This window comes from Ptychodera flava, chromosome 1 (genome assembly GCF_041260155.1).
Source record: "Ptychodera flava strain L36383 chromosome 1, AS_Pfla_20210202, whole genome shotgun sequence".
Classification (NCBI taxonomy): Eukaryota; Metazoa; Hemichordata; class Enteropneusta; family Ptychoderidae; genus Ptychodera; species Ptychodera flava.
Window position 1 is genome coordinate 21089764 of NC_091928.1, and position 20703 is coordinate 21110466.

The 20703-nt window shown below is 37.4% G+C and overlaps 1 protein-coding gene across 1 annotated transcript in view; it reads left to right on the forward strand.

The window, feature by feature from the left end:
* The window catches only part of LOC139143469 (transient receptor potential cation channel subfamily M member 1-like), a 112233-nt gene that overhangs the window by 72201 nt on the left and 19329 nt on the right, over window positions 1-20703 (forward strand). The window contains exons 11-17 of the mRNA XM_070713811.1: window positions 2876-3020; window positions 3506-3653; window positions 4331-4472; window positions 5983-6133; window positions 6797-6846; window positions 7424-7546; window positions 11961-12057. Coding sequence (XP_070569912.1) covers window positions 2876-3020; window positions 3506-3653; window positions 4331-4472; window positions 5983-6133; window positions 6797-6846; window positions 7424-7546; window positions 11961-12057 — 856 coding nt within the window. The remainder of the gene's footprint in view (window positions 1-2875; window positions 3021-3505; window positions 3654-4330; window positions 4473-5982; window positions 6134-6796; window positions 6847-7423; window positions 7547-11960; window positions 12058-20703) is intronic.

Below are 20703 nucleotides of genomic sequence, written 5' to 3' on the forward strand. Positions count from 1 at the left end.
TTTGGTTTCTTCGCTTCAATTTTCCAACTTGCTTTTGTCTCATTTTCAAATAATTACAGATTTCTTTCATCAAATTACAATGTTTACAGGTTTTGGTCAAACAAGAAAGACTACGTTACACTCCTCAATTATTTGTATTTTTCAGAATGCAGTGCTGGTACTGTAAACGGACAAGAAATACAGAGAGCAAGAAAGCCAAATCACAGCCTCTGACAGTAATATAAGTGTTACATGAAACTTCATATGTCAAATGAATGTCTTTTGAAGACACTTATTTTTTTAGGTTGCATGAAATGAGCATGGCATATATAAAATAAATCATACCACAAATTGAATTTAACGTTTTTTTCTCTGTTGTCTTTTTAATAATACCTTTATTTGCTAATAGCATGGTTTCTTGTGATGCTGGTATTTCAAAGCTTAGTCGGATAAACATATCTTGTGCTGTCAACAATCTGTTATATTTGTAAGCAACTCTGCCAGTGAACGATAACATCTGTCAAATCTGGCCGGCCGCGCGCGGGACTAAAGGCTTAGACAATGACGTAATGTTGTAAGCCTCACGCATGCTCAGACTGATCTACCGTCACACTCGTAATAAATCGATAATAATACTTACAGTGTTATGCGGCAGCCAATTGAGACCTTGTCAGAGAAAGAGAGAGAGAGATTATCCAACTCGTCATCCATTGTTATTGTGGTCGGCACTGCTGCACTGAAACCAGCTGACTTCAGACTGACACTCGATCGCACCGCACTTGAACACAGCCGAATGCCACGGCCCTGAAGATTTACAAATGAGGCCCCCTAGCATGTGAAATAAAGTGCGTCTCCTAGGTGATGAAAAAAAGACCCCCTAACTTCCAAAGTGGTCTATACCGTCTCATGTACTACTTGTCTCCTGCTGCGAGGGCACATAAACCTATGTATTCAGGCAATAATATTTTTATTATAATGCCTCTTCACAGTTAATTCTATATGACATTTAGTTACAAGCAGGACATTTTCAAACAATTTTACTATTATCGACCAGCATCAAACAGATTTTAACGAAAGTCAAAATAGCAGTGCGCGCATGGATATTTTACATCTAGCGTTAAGCGTCTACTTTGACGTCGAAAACATCGAAAGGCTTCACTGGCCCGGGTAAACATGGAAACCGGTCAGCATATCGTTCACTGGCTCGTTAACATCCCGGATGTTTCTATTCAAATCAATGCACTGATTTCGAAAGAAATTCTGTACGTTTGTTTAGCAGGGTTGACTTGTCTGAGTTGATAATGTGAAATTTCTCCGTGATGCAGAGGTTACAACGTTTCGTCTTGGTTGAGTAAGGCGGGGCTCTGTCAATGATAGACCATGTGACGTTGTATTTTGTGTTGCCGTCCTTGAGGGTCCATATGCATTTTTAGAGTTCCGTGCTGTTCTTGTGTTTTGATGTGTTGCAAGTACATTTTTGATACGTATATCTTGTTTTGAAAGCTGAGTCTGTGAGTCCGATATGATGCTTTGTATCATTGCTTGTATTTACGGTGGCTTTGTATACTACTGAGGGCGTGAGACAGTTTCCGGACAATGGGCAATCTTCTTTTTTGCGGCAGTTACATGACTTGGTTGGTTTGTTGTCGTTGTGTAGGACGTGGTTGTTATGGGCTCCGATGATATTGCCCATATTTCTTGTACATATGTAGCTGACTTTCACATTGTTTTTATTGAAGATCTTGTGTAATGGATGTCCTTGCAGGAAGTGTAATTTAATGAGGTTCAGGACTTTTCTACCTCTACATCACGGAGAAATTTCACATAATCAACTCAGACTAGTCAACACTGCTAAACAAACGTACAGAATTTCTTCCGAAATGTCGACACCAAAGCAAATTCCTTCTCATTAACACTTGAACGGGCGAGAACAACCGTCTCGTTTGCATATACACCTGAACCTATATATAGGTAGCAACGAGCCCGCCAACATCACTCCTGACGATTGCCAAGCGCATGAAACAGTCTGTAGAGCAATCACGACAAGTTCCACGTTTAGCAATACCTATGCCCTATGGAAACGCATCGAGCACTATACATTGCCTGAATTTACACCAAGCCAATGATTATATATATATATATATATATATATATATATATATATATATATATATATATATATATATATATATATTTATATATATAATATAATATATATATATATATATATATATATATATATATATATATATATATATATTATATATATATATATATATATATATATATATATAAATACACATGCTAACTGATGGGGCTAGTTGCACACTTTTTATTGAAAACTGACCAGCATGATATCGACATTTATTTCCAAATCGTTTGAATGATGCTCGATGACTTTGACCAGCCTAACCGTATTATAGTATTTGCGACAGGTACGACTGTATTATTGCCGGCATATCATGGAGGTGTTATCTTTGATCTCGTTTTTACATCATTATGCTCTTATCTAAATTAGATATTTCTGGCACATTGACCAGTAAGGAATCAAAATGTTTATTTAAAATATTAAGATGACCTCTAATCATATTTGACTTACCTTCACGTATTTCGGTAACTAGAACAGGCACGACTGTGGCATTTTGTTTCCATAGGGCCACATTATGAAAACATTCGCTGTGAGGACTTTATTCCTTCTTTTGTTTTGCACCCATTTAATCTTAGGCAAACCAAAAGGGCAAGAGGGTTGGTCTTCATAGGTTATTGACCAGTTTAGGACAAAATGTTTTTGCAAATCTTTAATTACCTTTCACCTACTTTAAACTATATAAGAACTACAAAAGTTACATTTAATGTATTTTGATGTAATGGTCCACGCTACATTTTCTTTTTGCAGATAGAAATCTCTCCAATTCCGAACCAACAACACTCACACTTTCTACTCGTGAAATCTCGCAAAGAAGATTTCTGGTTTCAGAAAGGAAGCTTTATTCGTCAAAAACTTCTAGGACATCTGGCACAAGCCGCTAAAAATACTCGAGGTACATTTTCATACTTGATAGATGTTTGTACTGTGTGTTAATTACTAATTGTCTGCTAATTTGCATGCTCAAACGATGCGAATAAATGCACCTTGAATAGAATACATTGACTTGTGAAATCAGGCGCTGAGTGCACGTCATGATTAAACTGTCAATGGTTTTTGAGTATTCTCGCTGAATGAAATCAGATATTCAGAATTTCAGCAGTTTGATGTACATTGTATACGAATGACAAGATCCCAAAGTCAACAAATTACAATATCTCAGAAATAAGCCAGTATAGCTATACTTTCAAAATAAGGTTTTTCACTCTAAATGCCAGCTCAAACAAGTTGTCACCTCTGTTGAACAGTGTCCAATACCTAAAATGTGGTGTGAAATGTCCGTCTAATACGAGCAAATATTGTTGCACTTCTCCCTTACTCCCTTACGTCCTGCACTTTACTCTAAAGACAATTATCGTTTTCCTTGTAATCTTTTTATAGCTGAAGATCGTTCTATCGTACTTCTGTGTGTTGGAGGTGGAGTTGAAACTATAAAGGAAATTGCTGACTGCTTAAGATGTAAATATCCACCGGTCGTACTTTTCAAAGGAAGCGGCGGGGCTACTGATTTTGTTGACGACATTAGAAGGTGAGCACGAAATGAGCAAACGTTGGACGACAAAGTCTGTTCTCCAGTACTGTGATGCAGACAGCTAAAATAAATCAAAACATCAACTCACGAGGGATGTGGTAGCAATCGTGGTTTTTTTTTTCTTTTGTCCTTTTATGAGGTATATGACAATATCTCCTACATTGTGTTATCATATATGACTAAGTTAATCGTGCTACCTAAACCGCATGCCTGTTTAAAAAAACCGTCTTCTAAATGAAGACAAACATACAGAAAACATAAATATCATACATAATATGTACAGCAAGCATACCGCTTTGATTTGCTGGAGAAGTGTTGTCAAACAAGAGCACTACCAAAATGAGAAGTTATGAACTTTAAGTTATATACATGTATTACCAATACTTTGACGTTTACCGAATCACTCATATCCGCTTAGCTATTTCCATGACAGTGTTCTGTTCGACCGTGCCGAGACAATAATATGTCAATAGCCTGAAATATTCATTAAACAGGATAGTTTTTACAGAACTAAACGTGTTTCTCTATCTCATGAAAACTTTTTCGCAACAAATACAAAAAGTACGCCCAAGCTAAAATAGATTATCACAATTTGCATTTACTCTTAAAAATTAGAATATGTAAATGTATGTCAACATTTAAAATTTCAATACATTATTTTTATAAATCCACAGCCACAGAATTTCCGAGAAAACGCTTAATGAAAAGCTCCAAGACCTGTGCGACAGAGTCAAGATCCACCGAGGAACATTATCTGAAGAAATAAAAAATTCCATCAGGAGAGATATTATAACGATTTCAGACTATTCACAATTGGTATCTGCCCTTTATTCCAACTGCCATTAATAAGTTTTCATTGATAATGAATCATTGATGTTTCAAATGTGAATTAATAGAGCAAATGTGGCGTTTGGTACCTAATCGGTAAATATATGCAAGCTAATAATTGAACTTTAAAGGAGGCCAAGCTCCCCTGATCAACTGAGTTAATAATCAGTGCCGGCAAGCCTTTTTTGCGCAATTCTCACTTTAAGTTTTTGTGCTTGTCAAATATAGTAGGTATAAATTTGTGCTAGTATGGAGTACTGACCTTGACTGTTTGGCTGTTTTGTTGCCGAAATAAGCAACAATGCCAAAGTACTTGTGTTAAATCTTTAGTTATCGCTCTACAATACTTCTCACATGAAATACAATTTACGGAAACATGTTTCTAATATGTTGTCGTATTCATGATGTCACTTTTTCTCATTTGTGGTATTTTGATGTATCCGTTTGATCGTCAACGTTACACAAAAAGTGATAGATGTTTTATTTGTCATAGTGATAAAGGGTTACAACTCTTGTCTAAGATGTGTTAAAGGAGTGTTCGCAATTGGAGTTAGTGTAAGTGGCGTACCTGTATTGATCTATACATAACAGCTCTAAATTATCTTTTTCTGGAGCAATATAATTCTCCAGGTGATAGATGCATTTAACGTCAGCAAATATTGAGTAAATGCTAGAAATAGTTTCAAATTATTCGTTTTCATTGCATAAATGAAATTTCGAGTATGAGATAGATATGAATAGCTGGCATCAAAAAAAATAAGCAGATACTTTATGCAGAAAATATAAAAGTCGTTGCATAAGTGTCAGAGAATTTGAGTAAAATAAATGGTCTCGTGTTTCGCCATTGCAATGGCAGCAGGAATAGAGAGGGGTGTCTATGCCAAACCCCTTCTGTAGAAATCACAGTTCGTTTACAAGATGATGGAACATTATGGATTGAATTCACGAAGTCAAGTATCCCACTAATTAAAACTGAATACTCTGTCATAATACTTTTTGTGTGGTTGTGTGGGTTTTCTTAAATTTGGAGGGCTATTTAAATGTTTTAGTGAGTTTGTCACGGTACATTTACAGCAAAAGTAGCGGCGATTTTTTTCCAGTGTTTCGCAATACTCCAGTTCTGACCATTTTCAAGAGAGAGGCTAAATCGTCGCTTATAGATTAAGCATTTCCTTGAAATGGAGTGTTTTTGGTTGGGAGGTCTTGCGAAGACAGAAATGTGTTTTCGTTCAGAATACAAACAAGTTAATTGAAGCTTTGTTACATAGTGTGCAGTTACTTACTGACTTTTCACCGATAAGACTGTCATTACTTTTCTCGGTAATTTATTCGACGCAAGTCTTCTACCCTAAATAGGGTTTAGGAGTAAACAAAGTGATGGTCAGACCCTTTGCCTTTGGCTTATCTTACCCTATCATTAAAATGTGGCCTTCCTCTTGAGGTATCTTTTGACATTTTGTAATTTATGTACCTAATTAATGTTCATTTCCTTACATAGGTCAAGCTAACGTCTTATGATTATCGTAATAAAATACACGGAGCAGCTATGCATGACTTCAATGACGTCGTACGTCTGGCTGCGGAGACATCAAAAGTCTTTGACGAAAGTGTAGATGCAAAGGAAAACATTATAATTGCAATCAACGATGGTTAGTTTGTCTTCCCACATTTATAGTCACAAATTCGCAGGGGAATATTAATATTTATGAACGTAATATTAACGCATAGACTTCTTATTCGGCTAGACTCGGCGATCGATCGAGATAAAGAGGGTTCAAGAGAGTTCAAATTCGTCATTGGATACCTTACAATCGTGAACACCCAATCAAATTTTGTAAAAGCCGACTTTATATGCGAAATGGGATCGGATGACGTTGATTATTTTACATACATGATAATGATTTACCATAAATCAAGTCGTATCGCAGACAAAATTATCAAGTATAATGAGTAATATTTACCTAAAAGACTCGTTAGTGCATGGCAAGTTGTCCTACTTCTTCCATGTCGATAGAAAGACAACTCGTGTGAGTACATGGTAATGTACTCATTACCATGTTCTTATTACAGATCGTAGTGAAGCCATTCATCTTCGGTAATCGTACCTCCCGATATGACTTATTTTGATTTTCAAATCGCGAAGACAGAAGTCATGCCATGTTTGCGACACCCTTGTAAAACAGGTCTCATATTGTAGATTACTAATTTCTTACCCTATGAATTTTTGTCGATGTCAATACTTGTTCATGGAAGCAGATCATGACACCATTGTTTAAAATATTGTATCATTTTCTTTTTGTTTAATTGATCAGTCCAGTCTAACAGAACCAATAATGGAAATAATAAGCCACTAGACAGGAAGGTATGTTCAGACGTTTTTCTGAAATAACAATTTTATCAGTTCGATTTTTGACAACAACTTGCATTATCCAACAGCTTACAAAGGCATGTTGCAATTGGTTTATATAAATGATAGGTATTATGAAAATGTGTGCTACAGTGTTCAGGTATATATTACGCCATTGAAAATGCGTTGAGCGAACGTGTGTGCGCTCAAAATTTAACAGCACAGCTTTGTTCAGTGACCCATCAATTTAGGATTTTAGATGTAGCAGAATAGTTTTTACACTGACTCTGTTATTCTGTAATATGGTCCCTTAGGTCGTGCATTTTAAATAATTAAAATCTGTAGCAGACTTTTCTGCTTGTGATGATACAAATCGATTGGAGCTCGCAGTGACTATTTCCCTTGTAGGGTAGGTAAACTCACTTTATCCAGATTCTAAGTATACAAACTTGATTATTTATTCCTTCGTTACAACCAGTATCTTCGAATTATAGTAGCTGGACATTAATTTTTTCGCCCTATCAACGATCAATTTCTGTATGTTTCACCAATTTTAATAATGTTGTATTTCTTTTTCATTTTGCATAAAAAGGAACAAGAAGAAAAAATGATGCGAGCATTGAGAGACGAAAACATACGGAGCATAATCGGGCTTATGAGCGAAGAATTTATAGCAACAGTCGATATAAACGATCAAATAAATACAGAGATGAAGGTAATGTTACATTAATAAGAATGATTAAATCAAGGGAAATAAGAAGCTGCTGAAAACATTGATAGTGCTTAAAAATTCAGATGATGTACATGTAGACATATTGCATTTTGTTACTTGTTTTATTGCTGTATTAAAAGACGAATGAATGAGCGTGGGCTGAGAAATGTTGACTTAAGGTAGAATGCACCTCGGGGACAGATATTCGGACTCTCAACTTTTCCGATTTTTTTCTGAGATATCTCTTGTGGGGATGTGCTCCATTTTAAAGTTCTTAGAAAAGTTTTCACAATGTTCGTTTTTTTAAAAATCGAAAATTACATTTTTCTCCATAAAGTTAACACCGGGTTGGCGGCCATTTAGAATTTCAAAAATCGGGAAAACGTGGGTAATTTGTTTCTCCAGTACCACAATTTACACAGTGACTTCCGATGTTTATGCTTGACTCTGAAAGAGAGTGGCTGAAATATTCGTTGACGAATATTTGACCAAAAGTTTAAATCTTTCACAATCGGGGCGCATACTACCTTCACATTAGGCTAATTTCCTATTCTCTGATGGAACAAACAGGTTCGGGGTATCCAAATAAGAATGCCTCACGCCTAAGTTACTTTCTATTCTAAAATAACGTCCTCAGAAATGCCAGTGAACTGGCAAGTTATCAGTGAAGCTTCAATCTTGGCGCCCCTACCAGCTAAGTTGAATCTTCGCGTAGGATGGCGTTGGGTGATTATATGTGTACCTCAGCAAAGGATAGAATGTTTTCACAGCAATTACATTGCCGAAATAAAAGCATCGTGTGGTTCCAATGACAGTTTTTTTTTCAAAAATCTAGTACCAAGGTTGCAAAAATGCAATATTAATGAGATTACTTCTACATTTTCATGTGTGTACATCGGTACTGTACACAGCTCTTGTATTCACCATCCCGTCATAGCAAACGGGAACCACACGTGACGTCATGGATATTGGCGTCACCCACAGATATTTTAATCCAAGCCATACATATTTTTTCACTTTCACCAGTATAATACTATCATTTAAGGTTCCAAGACAAGAAATTGACCTTTTAAAGCTAACAATTCTCTAGTGGTTCATTAGCTCAGAACCTCCGTAAATTATACATTTTCGGAAAGCCTAGATAAAGGGAAACATTTTGGTTATCTTAGTGTCAAAATTGTTTATATAATTATCACGTGACAGGTGATTGCATAACCTTTCGAAAATCTGTTTTCGTTATATTTTGTTTCAATGCTTTAAGATATATGGCTGAAATTTGTGTGAGTGCAAGCTGTCATAAGGATCTTCCAAAGTATGTCTCAGAATTTTTTTAACCTTCTTAAACAATTTTTATGCCAGGAAAACTTCCAGAAATGTGAATTCAACCCTGCTTGATTTCTTTAAAATTGTGCTCAAATAAAAACTAAGCAAGTTATAAAAAATGTGAGACACACTTTTGAAGTGTGTTGTGACAGCTTGCATTCCAGCAAGTTTGAGTCAGATACTTTGAAGTATTGAGACAAAACATAGCGAAAACCGATTTTTGAAAGGTTATGCAAATTACCTGTCACTCGATAGTGATGTAAAGAATGGTGACACTGTGATTACCAAAATCTGCCCCTATATCTAGGCTTTCATAAAATGTATAATGTACGGGGGTTCTTAGCTTATTAACCACCAGAGAATGGTTAGATTAAAGATGTCAATTTCCTGTCTTGGGATCTTAATTCATGAAGCCAAGAATTATTTATTGGCTGTCTTCACAATGAGGTAAGGCTTTTTAGTAGAGACTTCCACATTCGCGTGCTGGCTACGCGGTAGCTTGGGTAGCAAAGCGAGCACAAGGCTTAGCCAGCATGGTCGGCTTAGCGAGCTGGCAAAACCAGCAAGAGACCGTTGACACTCGTATCCTCATTATTTTTTCCAGGATTTTTTATTGGTATCTGATTTTCCCCCTCAACTATTTCACTTTAAAAAGCCATTGGTTCGTGCCTACAAGACGAATGAACTCACTTCAGATAAGGTTGCGTTTACAAGTAACGAGGAGGGGCTTGAGGAATCCAAGGGGGACTCAAAATTCTTGGTTAGTAGAGGGGGAGGGACTTGAACGTTTTGCTTTGTTATAAGGGGGCCCTGAAAATTGTTTTGGTTTCTTCTATTTATACGTTTTCCGATTCCAAGGTTTGGTAGGTCATTCAATGAAAAAATAAATAACGTTTTATGTCATCCAATTGTTTGCCATTCTGTCGCATTTCATGACTTTTATCTCGGAAAAATCTAAAGTATATAAGTGTCGTTATTTTTTTCGTATATAAAAGCAAAAAGGCCTCGTAATGGGTCAGAAGCTGCAACTGTTTTTTTTTCAATATTTATATGTAGTGTATTTCTTTCTATCTCCCTGCAGCATGCTGCAACACACAATATTAAGTTTGTCGACAAAGCCTGTGTCGGCAAACTGAATACTGGACAGTTCAACATGCTGTAGAGAGTAGAACAAGAGGCTGTTGTAACAACTGAATACAAATATTGTGAAAATTATCATCGTTAATACAACTTCTATCCTGATAATGCCTACGTGTAGTGTCACTATCACTGCATACTGTAAGTGACAGAGATAGCTCTGACTCTGATGTACATGAAGAAGCGTTTGGGTCATATGACGCTAGTGGCAGTAAATCATACTTGTACACAGGATCAGGTCTGAGAGCTACACATGAAAGACCAGGAGACTTTAAAATGATAAGGGAATTTTGAATTATTATTGAAATAATCAAATATTAATATCTAAAACGATTTATACCAAGTCCATGCAGTGAATGAAATGTTCTCATTCTCATTGTTCAAGAACACAAAGTACAACTTTGGGCATTAAAGACTAATTTAAATTAACACATGCGTGACTAAATGGAATTAGGAGGCACCGTGGACTAGTGGTTAGGGTAGCAGACTCACTATCAGAGGATGGTGATTTCGAGACTCTAGCTCGATGTTGTGCCCCTGAGCAAGGCATTTTACTCCTCAGTGCCCCATTGGGGTCAATTGGTTATGCGTACCTCATCCTGTATTTGGGCTAACGCGCGTTGGATAATGGACTGATGAAAAGAAATATGTATTGTTACCAAATTTGTCATTATTACACCAAACTTTCAGAAATTAAAACGTTTGTTTATCAGAAGGTACCGTTAGCCCATGGCCAGCCAGAGTTGTATTAACTCAGTCGGCTTAGACTGATAAATACAAATAGTCAACTGATACATTAAAAATGAATAGATTAAGAACTTGCTTCGGGAATATGGCTCTACAAACTGCTGATAATAGCTAGTGTCGAACATCTCTGAGCAGAATTGTGCAATACACGTTTATCTTTACTACATGTGTATCCCTTCCCGATATGCAGCTATATGATAACGGAAAAGTTTTGACCATGTAAAGTAGGGACTTGAAAATGTTTTTAGGGTATTTAGGGGAGGTCTATAATTAGGGATTCCTCTAACCCCCATCCCCTCCTAAAGACCTGCTAGAGGAGCTATCACACCGTTATCAAAATAGGTACATTTCACATTACACAATCAATTATACAAAGTTCACTGTGACCCACACTCCAATGATACCATCTAAAAGGATAATATGATATTAGTGGAAGCATTCATAAAAAATGTATAAAATCCAGAATTAGCAAACCTTCACGTGAAGATGTGATCATTTGCCATCAGAACTTGGAAGCACATTATAGTGTTGCCCGTTTTTGTTACAAATTTCATGACTTGAAGCCAGAGATTTTTTGGCTTGAAGCAACTGACATTGAATGCTTATGCGATTTTAATCATTTGTTTTCCTAAGCAAATTGAGTTCACTTACTCAATTTGTCAAAACTTCCCTTTGAACCGTGATTTTGAACAAAGTACTTGATTGAAGATCCATAGAGTACATTTGTCTGCGGGTGCCTCATAAATGCGCAGCTCGACTTGCCGTTGTTTATTATTCATGAGATCAATTAGCGATATTTTACTTCGTCACTCTATCATGTTTACCCCGATCTTTGTCACAGTTATCAAAGTTACATGTAATTCAAATTCTTCGTTATTCGCAGTATATTCCCTAAAACAGGGATGTTGGTGAGACCCGGCAGCAAATGGAAAAAATCGGAAAAGAATCTCAAAATTAAATATAAGTGTTAACAGTCACTCTCTAGCTACACCAGCTCACTTGGACAGGCTAAACCAGCTACTGTGTGTACCCAGCGAGGGGCTATGTAGAGTCTAGACTGTTAGATGTCAAGTAATTTCATCAAGTTGCTTCCCACCAAAATAGCTGTCTTGCAAATCACCTTTAATTTGTAATTAATGAGGTATTAAATTTGTCATGCATAATGTCCTTAGAAGAATACTTTTTAGGATGCACTTTGTTCGTATGACAGAATATTTGTGAAAATGGAAAACAAAACATAGAAGAACAAAGCGATATACGACTGGCGAAATTCATCAACAAGTTCAACAAAATGCATCCGAATAAAGGTAGGTTAAAACGGATTTTTAAACTATAGACCATATTCTTTAAGATCACATCTCTTGACAAAATACGATCAATCACCCCCGCAGTATTTTGAAAAATACATGGCAACCAAGTTGAGAAACAAACACAAGTGTTTGTAGTCTTGACACATGGATGATGCCAAGTCTGGTCAGTCAAATGATATTCAAATATATAATTGTGGCTTTTGTCTGCCTCTTCGCGTATCTTTGTTTATTCCTTGACTCAGACCTGACATAATCGAAACACATATCAGTATTTGTAATTATTTCAAAGAACTATGCAGCAATCATGATATCTGCAACTCTTCGGAATGAAACCATCGCTCCTCTGAACACAGCAACATTTAGAATTTACCCCAAAACATGGGGTTTACCAATCTTACAACCTCATTGTAAAAAATTTTTCTGTGAACCAATAACAGTTATTGTAACTGTTACGACTCCTACAATTTCAACAGTAACTGGTGACGTGAATGATTTGTAATGCAGCGCCATCTCGGCTTGAAGTGCTATATTTTTTTAGCGTATTTGAGGGGAAAATGTAAAATAATTAACACATTCACGCCTATTTTTGTGATAAACCAGATGAAAATGTCATCATTTATATATATATATATATATATATATATATATATATATATATATATATTCAGAGACTTCAGAACGGCTTCAGATGGCTTCAGAGACTACAATTTCGTTTCGGTATAACAGGCAAATGTCTATCTTGGTTTCGTTCGTACCTCGTTGATCGCCAGCAATGCGTCAAGGTTGGATCTGCATCATCCCCATTTTCTCGCATGAAATACGGTGTTCCGCAAGGATCTGTTCTCGGCCCTCTCTTGTTTACACTCTACACTGCACCTCTGGAAGACATCTTCGTACACCACGGGATTGATTGCACGATATACGCGGACGATACGCAAATTTATGTCATCTGCAATAGACCTGACGATATCCGGAATAACATTGAACTCTGTGTCGACGACGTCCGCAGCTGGATGAAATCTAACATGCTTGCACTAAATGACAACAAAACTGAAGTTATTCACTTCTCATCACGTCTAAAATCTGACGTGACAAAGCTAGACAGTCTGAGAATTGGTCAATGCGACATAATCCCTTCAGTTTCAGTCAGAAATCTTGGCATTACTTTAAGTCGGGATGGTAGCATGTCTGACCATATCAATACGTTGTGCAGAAATGGTTTCTTCTCTTTGCATAGAATAGCTAAAATTCGTAAACTTCTTGACAGATCTACAACTGAAAAACTAGTCCATACATTTGTGACGTCCCACTTAGACTATTGTAACAGTCTTTTGTTTGGTATCCCTAGAGAACAACTTGCACGACTACAGTGTCTGCAGAATGCCGCGGCGAGGTTAGTTTCTCGTACGCGCAAATTCGATCATGTCACACCCGTTCTCAAAGATTTACATTGGTTACCAGTAGAGGCTCGCATCAGATTTAACATTTTGTTGCTAACATTAAAAATTATCCATGGAAATGCACCTATTTATCTGATAGATTTATTAGATTTATATGTACCAGCTAGAGACCTGCGATCGCGTGACAAATTATGTTTAACCCAGCCCCGTGGCAATTTTAACAAGACATATGGACAGAGAGCGTTTTCAGTATGTGCACCCTTACTATGGAATGATTTGCCATTTGAAATTAAGACTGCCACAAGTGTAGATAGTTTTAAGCGCAATTTGAAAACCCATCTTTTTACTCAGTTTTATGTGTAATTTTCTGTTTTAATTTTCTTGTGTGGTTGTACTTTTTAAATTATTTTATCCAGCTATGTACAATGCACTGAGACGTACGTGTAGTGCATTTTAAACAATTTTTAATAATAATAATAATAATAATAATATATATATATATATATATATATATATATATATATATATATATATATATATATATATACTTGTTTACTTCAGGATCAGCTGGAGAAGAGTGCTCAATGCTAGAGTAGAGCTAAATACACACCTGAGCTGACCAGGATAATCTAAATTACATTTCCACTACAAATTTGTTTCGTTTAGACAGCAGAAAACACTCATCGGGTGGCTGTGTTCAACTGAAACGTTTAGGCTTCTTATTGCATTTGTTGTTTGGCGGGGAAACAATTTATTTTCTTTTTGTTATTTGCACCTGTTTGTTGTGTGCGAAAATTTGCATAAATTAGTGACTGCACAGGAGAAATTTTCTCCTGTTGTCTGCAGGTTGATACTATTTCGTTTCTATTATTGAGAGAGCCCATTTCTGGATATCTGATAAGTATGAATTTTTGGTGCCGGCACAAATTGCATTTTTGTGACGTTAGAGTATTAATTGCATTACTTTATTATTTTCCAGTCAATCCTATATCCTGTCTTTGAATCGTTCAGTGACCAAATGTGTTTGCTCAGTTCAGTGCTGTTTCTGTATTTTTGGTTGCGGCATGATTGCATATGGCTATTGTATTTTGCTTTGAATGAAGTCTCCGTCAGGCCGATGGATGTTAATTGTGTATTTTTGTCGTCCCTGGTAACCGTTGCTTGGAAAACCATGCCCTCGGTGAGGCATTTTCCCGCAACCTTTCACACCAAACACACAGGTGCCAAAAACAAAATCAAAGAAATTGTTTCCCCGCCAAACAACATATGCAATCAGCAGGCTAAACGTTTCAGTTTAACAGGGCCACCCGATGAGTGTAAGTGGCTCTGCTGTCTGTACGAAACAAATTAGTAGTGAAAATGTAATCCGGATTATCCTGGTCTACTCACCTGTGATATATATATATATATATATATATATATATATATATATATATATATATATATATATATATATTGTTATGTTATTGACTCAAGCTAAAGCGTTGTGGAGTGCGGTAGACTTATTTTAATCCGTCTAGTCAGTCTAAACATCAACGTTTACAGAACATCCAAAACAACAAGATGGCTGCTCCGCCAAAAGTGCGGGAACCAGAGAAACAGCTGATGATAGGAGCTTGCCATAGAGGGCGCTCTAAGTAACCAACACTGATCATAACATCCCCCTCCCTCAGTTAGATAGCAACAGTTTGCTAAAAGTACATTTGGAACACCAAGTCTAAAGTTCCGACTTTGAACGATTAAGAACAACTTTTGTGACATGAAAACTTTAAAACTTCTCAACTTGCAATGTTCAAACAGGTAATGATAAACTGAACCAGAAACTGCTTGCTGGTCCTCTAAGAATCCTTGATATGTGATCATTTTACTATGAAATCATCATATTTTCTTGGAAGTCTGCTTTGTCGCTTTGGTCGGCCTCCAGGGGGAGGAACCTGAGTTTTCAGAGTCATGTCTGCTTCGGATGTGCTTCCTATTTCTGGTGGGTTGTCATCTGGCTTCTCTTTCGTCGCTGTGTCCTGGTTTGGTTGATGTACAGGCTTAATGTGAATTAGGTCACGTTGATACTGGACTCCTTCAGGTGTCTGTATAGTATATCGGCGGTCAGAGGAGTGGTCCATAATTGTAGCTGGTTGCCAGGTTGATTTTGGGGTTTTCTGAAACCTACATGATGAGCCTGTCTTGAGTGGTAAACCATTGGTTTGTCCACCACCGTATGTGTGTGCTCTCTGCTCAATTCTTTCTTTGTAGACATCATTAGCTGGTTGGTGTCCATATTGTATGAACGGCAGATTTGTCTGATCTTTCTGCCTGGAAACATCAGTGAGAATGGAGATGGGATGTCTGCTGTGATGGGTGTATCCCGCAATGTTGTCAGGATCTCTCTCAAGGTTTCCTCACCCTTCTGAAGTGATTTCTTCAGCATGCTTTTGACTGTACCTATGTTTCTCTCTGCCCTCCCATTGGCTTGTTGATGATGGGGTGCACTGGTAGAGTAGTTTATCTCATGGGATTGGCAATACTCATGGTATTCATCGCTTGTAAGTTGTGGACCGTTATCTGATATAAGTTTTTCTGGGTAGCCGAAATTAGAGAAGATGTTGTCCAATTTACTGATAACTGATTAACTCTTTGTATTATGTAGTTTGTCCGCCCAAACAAACCCTGTGTGGTAGTCAACAGCGAGTAGGTATTTGGACGATTCAAACTCAAATATGTCAATACCAATCATTTGCATGGCTTCAGAGCTGTGAATGGGCTGTACTGGAAGCTTGGTTTGGCTTCTCTGATGAGACTGGCACTGATTACAGTCACGTATCATATTTTCAATGTCTGCATTCAGCCCAGGCCAGTATACTGATTGTTGGGCTCGTAGTCTGGTTTTCTCTATACCTTGGTGTTGTTTGTGAAGTACTTGGAGTATTTTCTGTCTCAACATTGTCGGTATGACGATTCTGTGGCCCTTCAATACTACACCATTGTGGATAGCTAGTTCTGAGCGATGCTGCCAGTATGCATGGGCCGTTTCATTGCATTGGTTTTTCTCTTGTGGCCATCCATTGGTGATGTACGTGGTTAAGGAGTGGAGAACTGGATCAGAAGTAGTAAGTTCTCTGATGCGATCAATGATGAATGGTTTCATTGTAGAGATATCATGAACATGTACATCAACATCAGGTATCTGAAATGTTGTCTGTCCAATGTCTACGCATCTGGAAAGGCAGTCGGCAAGTGGTACATCTTGACCTGGTACGTATTGGATGTCATAGTTGTATCCTTGTATTTGCAGGATAAGCCTCAGCAGTCTGGCTGGCATCTTACAGATTTGCTTCTTTGCTATGGCTTCTAGTGGTTTGTGATCAGTGTGAATGACAAAATGTCTACCGAAGACGTAGTGTTTGAAGTGCCTTGTTGCCCAGACGACAGCTAACATTTCTCGTTCTATGTTGCTGTAGTTAGACTCAGCAGGAGTTAGAGCCTTCGATGCATAGTGAGTGGGTTTACCATCTTGCAGTATTACAGCACCAAGACCTTTGCTCGACGCATCACACTGAATCACGATTTCTTTGCTTGAATCGAAGTAGGCAAGTACTGGTGCTTTGGCAATGGCTTGTTTATTCTAAGCAGTGCTTGGTCATGGCTCTCAGACCAGGTGAAGACAACATCTTTCTGAAGTAGTCTTCGGAGGGGTTCAGTCAGTTGGCTCAGTTTCACAAACTTTGATAAGTAGTTCACAAGTCCGAGGAGTGACTGCAGCTCTTGTTTGTTTTTGGTGCTTCGAGCTTCTGGATAGCTTCCACCTTTAGATGGGTCAGGCGCTATACCATCTTTGCTGAGGATGTGTCCGAACAGTTTGACTCTGTCCATGTTAAAGTGACACTTTTCGCCATTTAGTTTGACATTGTTCTGTCTGCATGCTATCATAAGATTTTGAGTTGCCAAGTCATGCTGCTTTCTGGTTTCAGCAGCTACAAGTATATCATCTTTGATGCAGTAAACATTGTCGATCGGTCCACAGATTTGATCAAGTTCGACTTGAAACACGTCTTGAGCAGATATCAACCCAAAAGGCAATCGTGTGAAGCAGTATCTGCCATAGATAGTACTGAACGTTGTGAGAAGTTGCGATTCTTTGTCGAGTGGAATGTTCCAATATCCATTCCTGAGATCAAACGTTGAGAAGTATTTTGCATTCTTGAGATCTGGCAATATATCATCAAGAGTTTTTGCATAGTAGTGTGGTCTTTTAATGAACTTGTTTAGCTCCCGGGGGTCAAGGCATATGCGTAGAGATCCGTTGGGTTTGGTGACAAGCACGACGTTGTTGACCCAGTCAGTTGGCTCGTGTACCTCTTTGATGATGCCAATTTCCATCAGTCGGTCGAGCTCATGCCTGAGGGGTTCTTTCAATGCATCTGGCGTTCTTCTGGTTGCATTAATGGTGGGTGTTGCATCATTTGCAAGTTGGATTTTGTGTTCCTTTTGGATTTTCCCGACACCTTCAAATACATCAGCGTTGTCTTTGATGAGTTGCTCCTTGCTGGTGTATGATATGATCTCCTCAATGTCAAACTTCTCACAGCACTCATGCTTGTCACAAGGGAAACTGACAAGTCTTAGCTTGCAACACAAATTTAGGCCAAGTAGATTGTTTCCGTGCTCTGACACGAAGAATTCAACATTCGCAGCACAAGTGTTTTGATGCTCAACAGTTGGCACTGTTACTCTTCCGTGGCACTGAAAGGGTTTGTCACCGTAACCACTAAGACGAACATCAGTTGTACTAGCCTTGTGATGTGGACTAAAAAGTGACCGATATGTTGCATAATTCAGGATATTTGCTTGAGCACCAGTATCAACCTTTGCTTTTAGACGTCTTTTCCCTCTGGGTGTGGACAGCTTGATGACAGCAAACTTATCTTTCTCACACAGAGTACATTCATCAAACCCATAGTGGTCTGGGTTGTCAGAATCACACTCTGTTCTAACTTCATGTGTTTTCTTGTCATGTTGCTGAGACAGTAGCGTGCTTGAGGCTGAAGAATGACATTTTCTTGCCCAGTGGTTGCGTTTTCCACACTTCCTGCAATCTTGGCCGAAAGCTGGACATTTCCTTGGCGGGTGGTTCAGACCACAATTTCTGCATTCACCGGATGTGCTTCCCTTTGGCCTACTTGGTTTGTTTTGTGAACTTGCCTCGGCTGAGCGCACTACTTCAACTGGTGTTGATTCAGGAGCTGGCTGTCCCATGGACTTCAATGCGGATACATGTGCGTTGGCAGCTTCATAATTTCTACCAAGAGCTACGGCTTCGTCGAGTTTATTCCTTGGGTTTTGCTAAAAGCTCTTTCTGGAACTCTAGTATTGGTGTGGCTGCAATGATTAATTCTATAATTCTTTCTTGGAGTTCCTTTGGTTGGAATTCGCACTTCTTTGCCAGCAGTTTGCATTTGCTGACGAATGAGTCCAGGGATTCACCAGGTTTCTGTCGTAGAGTACTTAATTTTAGTCTGCTTATTCTGAAATTTTCTGCAGGCTCGATGGATTCTCCGAATTTCTTGAAAATTACTTCTGGGTCTTTTTTTTCGTCACTCGACAAATCCCAGCTGTTGAATTTATGCAATCCTTCCTGGCCTGTTGCTAACAAGATATTTGCAGCTTTTTCTTCACTTTTCACATTTTTAACAACGAGTACAGCTCTATACGTTGCTTAAACAGCTTGAAAGATTCAGCTAAGTTATCCGATTCCCAGTTCATCACAGGTAGTTTATCTGCCATGGCTGCTTTGAGATTGAGAGTATTGAGTCAGGCTGCAAATATTCGGAGATGTTTTACTGTGTTAACATCAGAGACAACTTACGCCAATTTCTCCTTGTTGGGTATCACTTGTCTTCTGATTTCAACGTCCGGGGTCACCATGTTATGTTATTGACTCAAGCTAAAGCGTTGTGGAGTGCGGTAGACTTATTTTAATCCGTCTTGTCCGTCTAAACATCAACGTTTACAGAACATCCAAAACAACAAGATGGCTGCTCCGCCAAAAGTGCGGGAACCAGAGAAACAGCTGATGATAGGAGCTTGCCATAGAGGGCGCTCTAAGTAACCAACACTGATCATAACACACACATATATATATATATATATATATATATATATATATATATATATATATATATATATATATATATATATATATATATATATATATATATATATATATATATATATATATATACACACACAATGTATAAATGTGCCCTCCCTGTTATCACCATAATGGCTTTATGGCAACCTCTGAACTTGGGCACAGAGAGTACGGTTACACATTGTTGAGGATTGAAAATATGGACTCACCAGAGTGCTCCAACGGCAATATATAAGCTTACCATGAGCGAAGCATAGTGCCAAAAGTGAACGCCCCTTATATTACGCAAGAGGCTGCCCAACAATCTCAGAGTGCTCTAACTACTATTAAAGCAGTGCGCGAAATATACACAAAATGTATACAATGTGCCCTCCCAGTTATCACCATAATGGCTTTATGGCAACCTCTATATATATATATATATATATATATATATATATAATATATATATATATATATATATATATATATATATATATATATATATATATATATATATATATATATATATATATATATATATATATATATATATATATATATATATATTATATATATATATATATATAAGATCAGTGGCTTGGTGTCAATTAAGGCAATGTACAGTGCTCGATGCGTTTCCGCAGGGCATAGGTATTGTTAGACGTGGAACTTGTCGTGATTACTCAACAGATTGTTTCATGCGCTTGGCAATCGTCAGACTCATATATATATATATATATATATATATATATATATATATATATATATATATATATATATATATATATATTAATATATATATATATATATATATATATATATATATATATATAATACACCTACTGCCGTAACCTATTGGAGTTTGACCGTCCAATAACTTTCCGTTTTTTGTATAGTACGCGGAGTCCCGAATACGGGAGACGCGCGACGGGCCTCTTTGACCTTTGACCTAGCGATTATCGGATGTAAACAAACATATAATAACAACTTCTTCCAAAATGTATTCGTAGTATAAGGTTTAAAACACGCTTAACACAAAACTGAGTCTAAATGCAATTGATTTTCATTTTAAAAAACTAAGTAAATTGAAAACATTCAGCGAAGTTTGCTTGTACT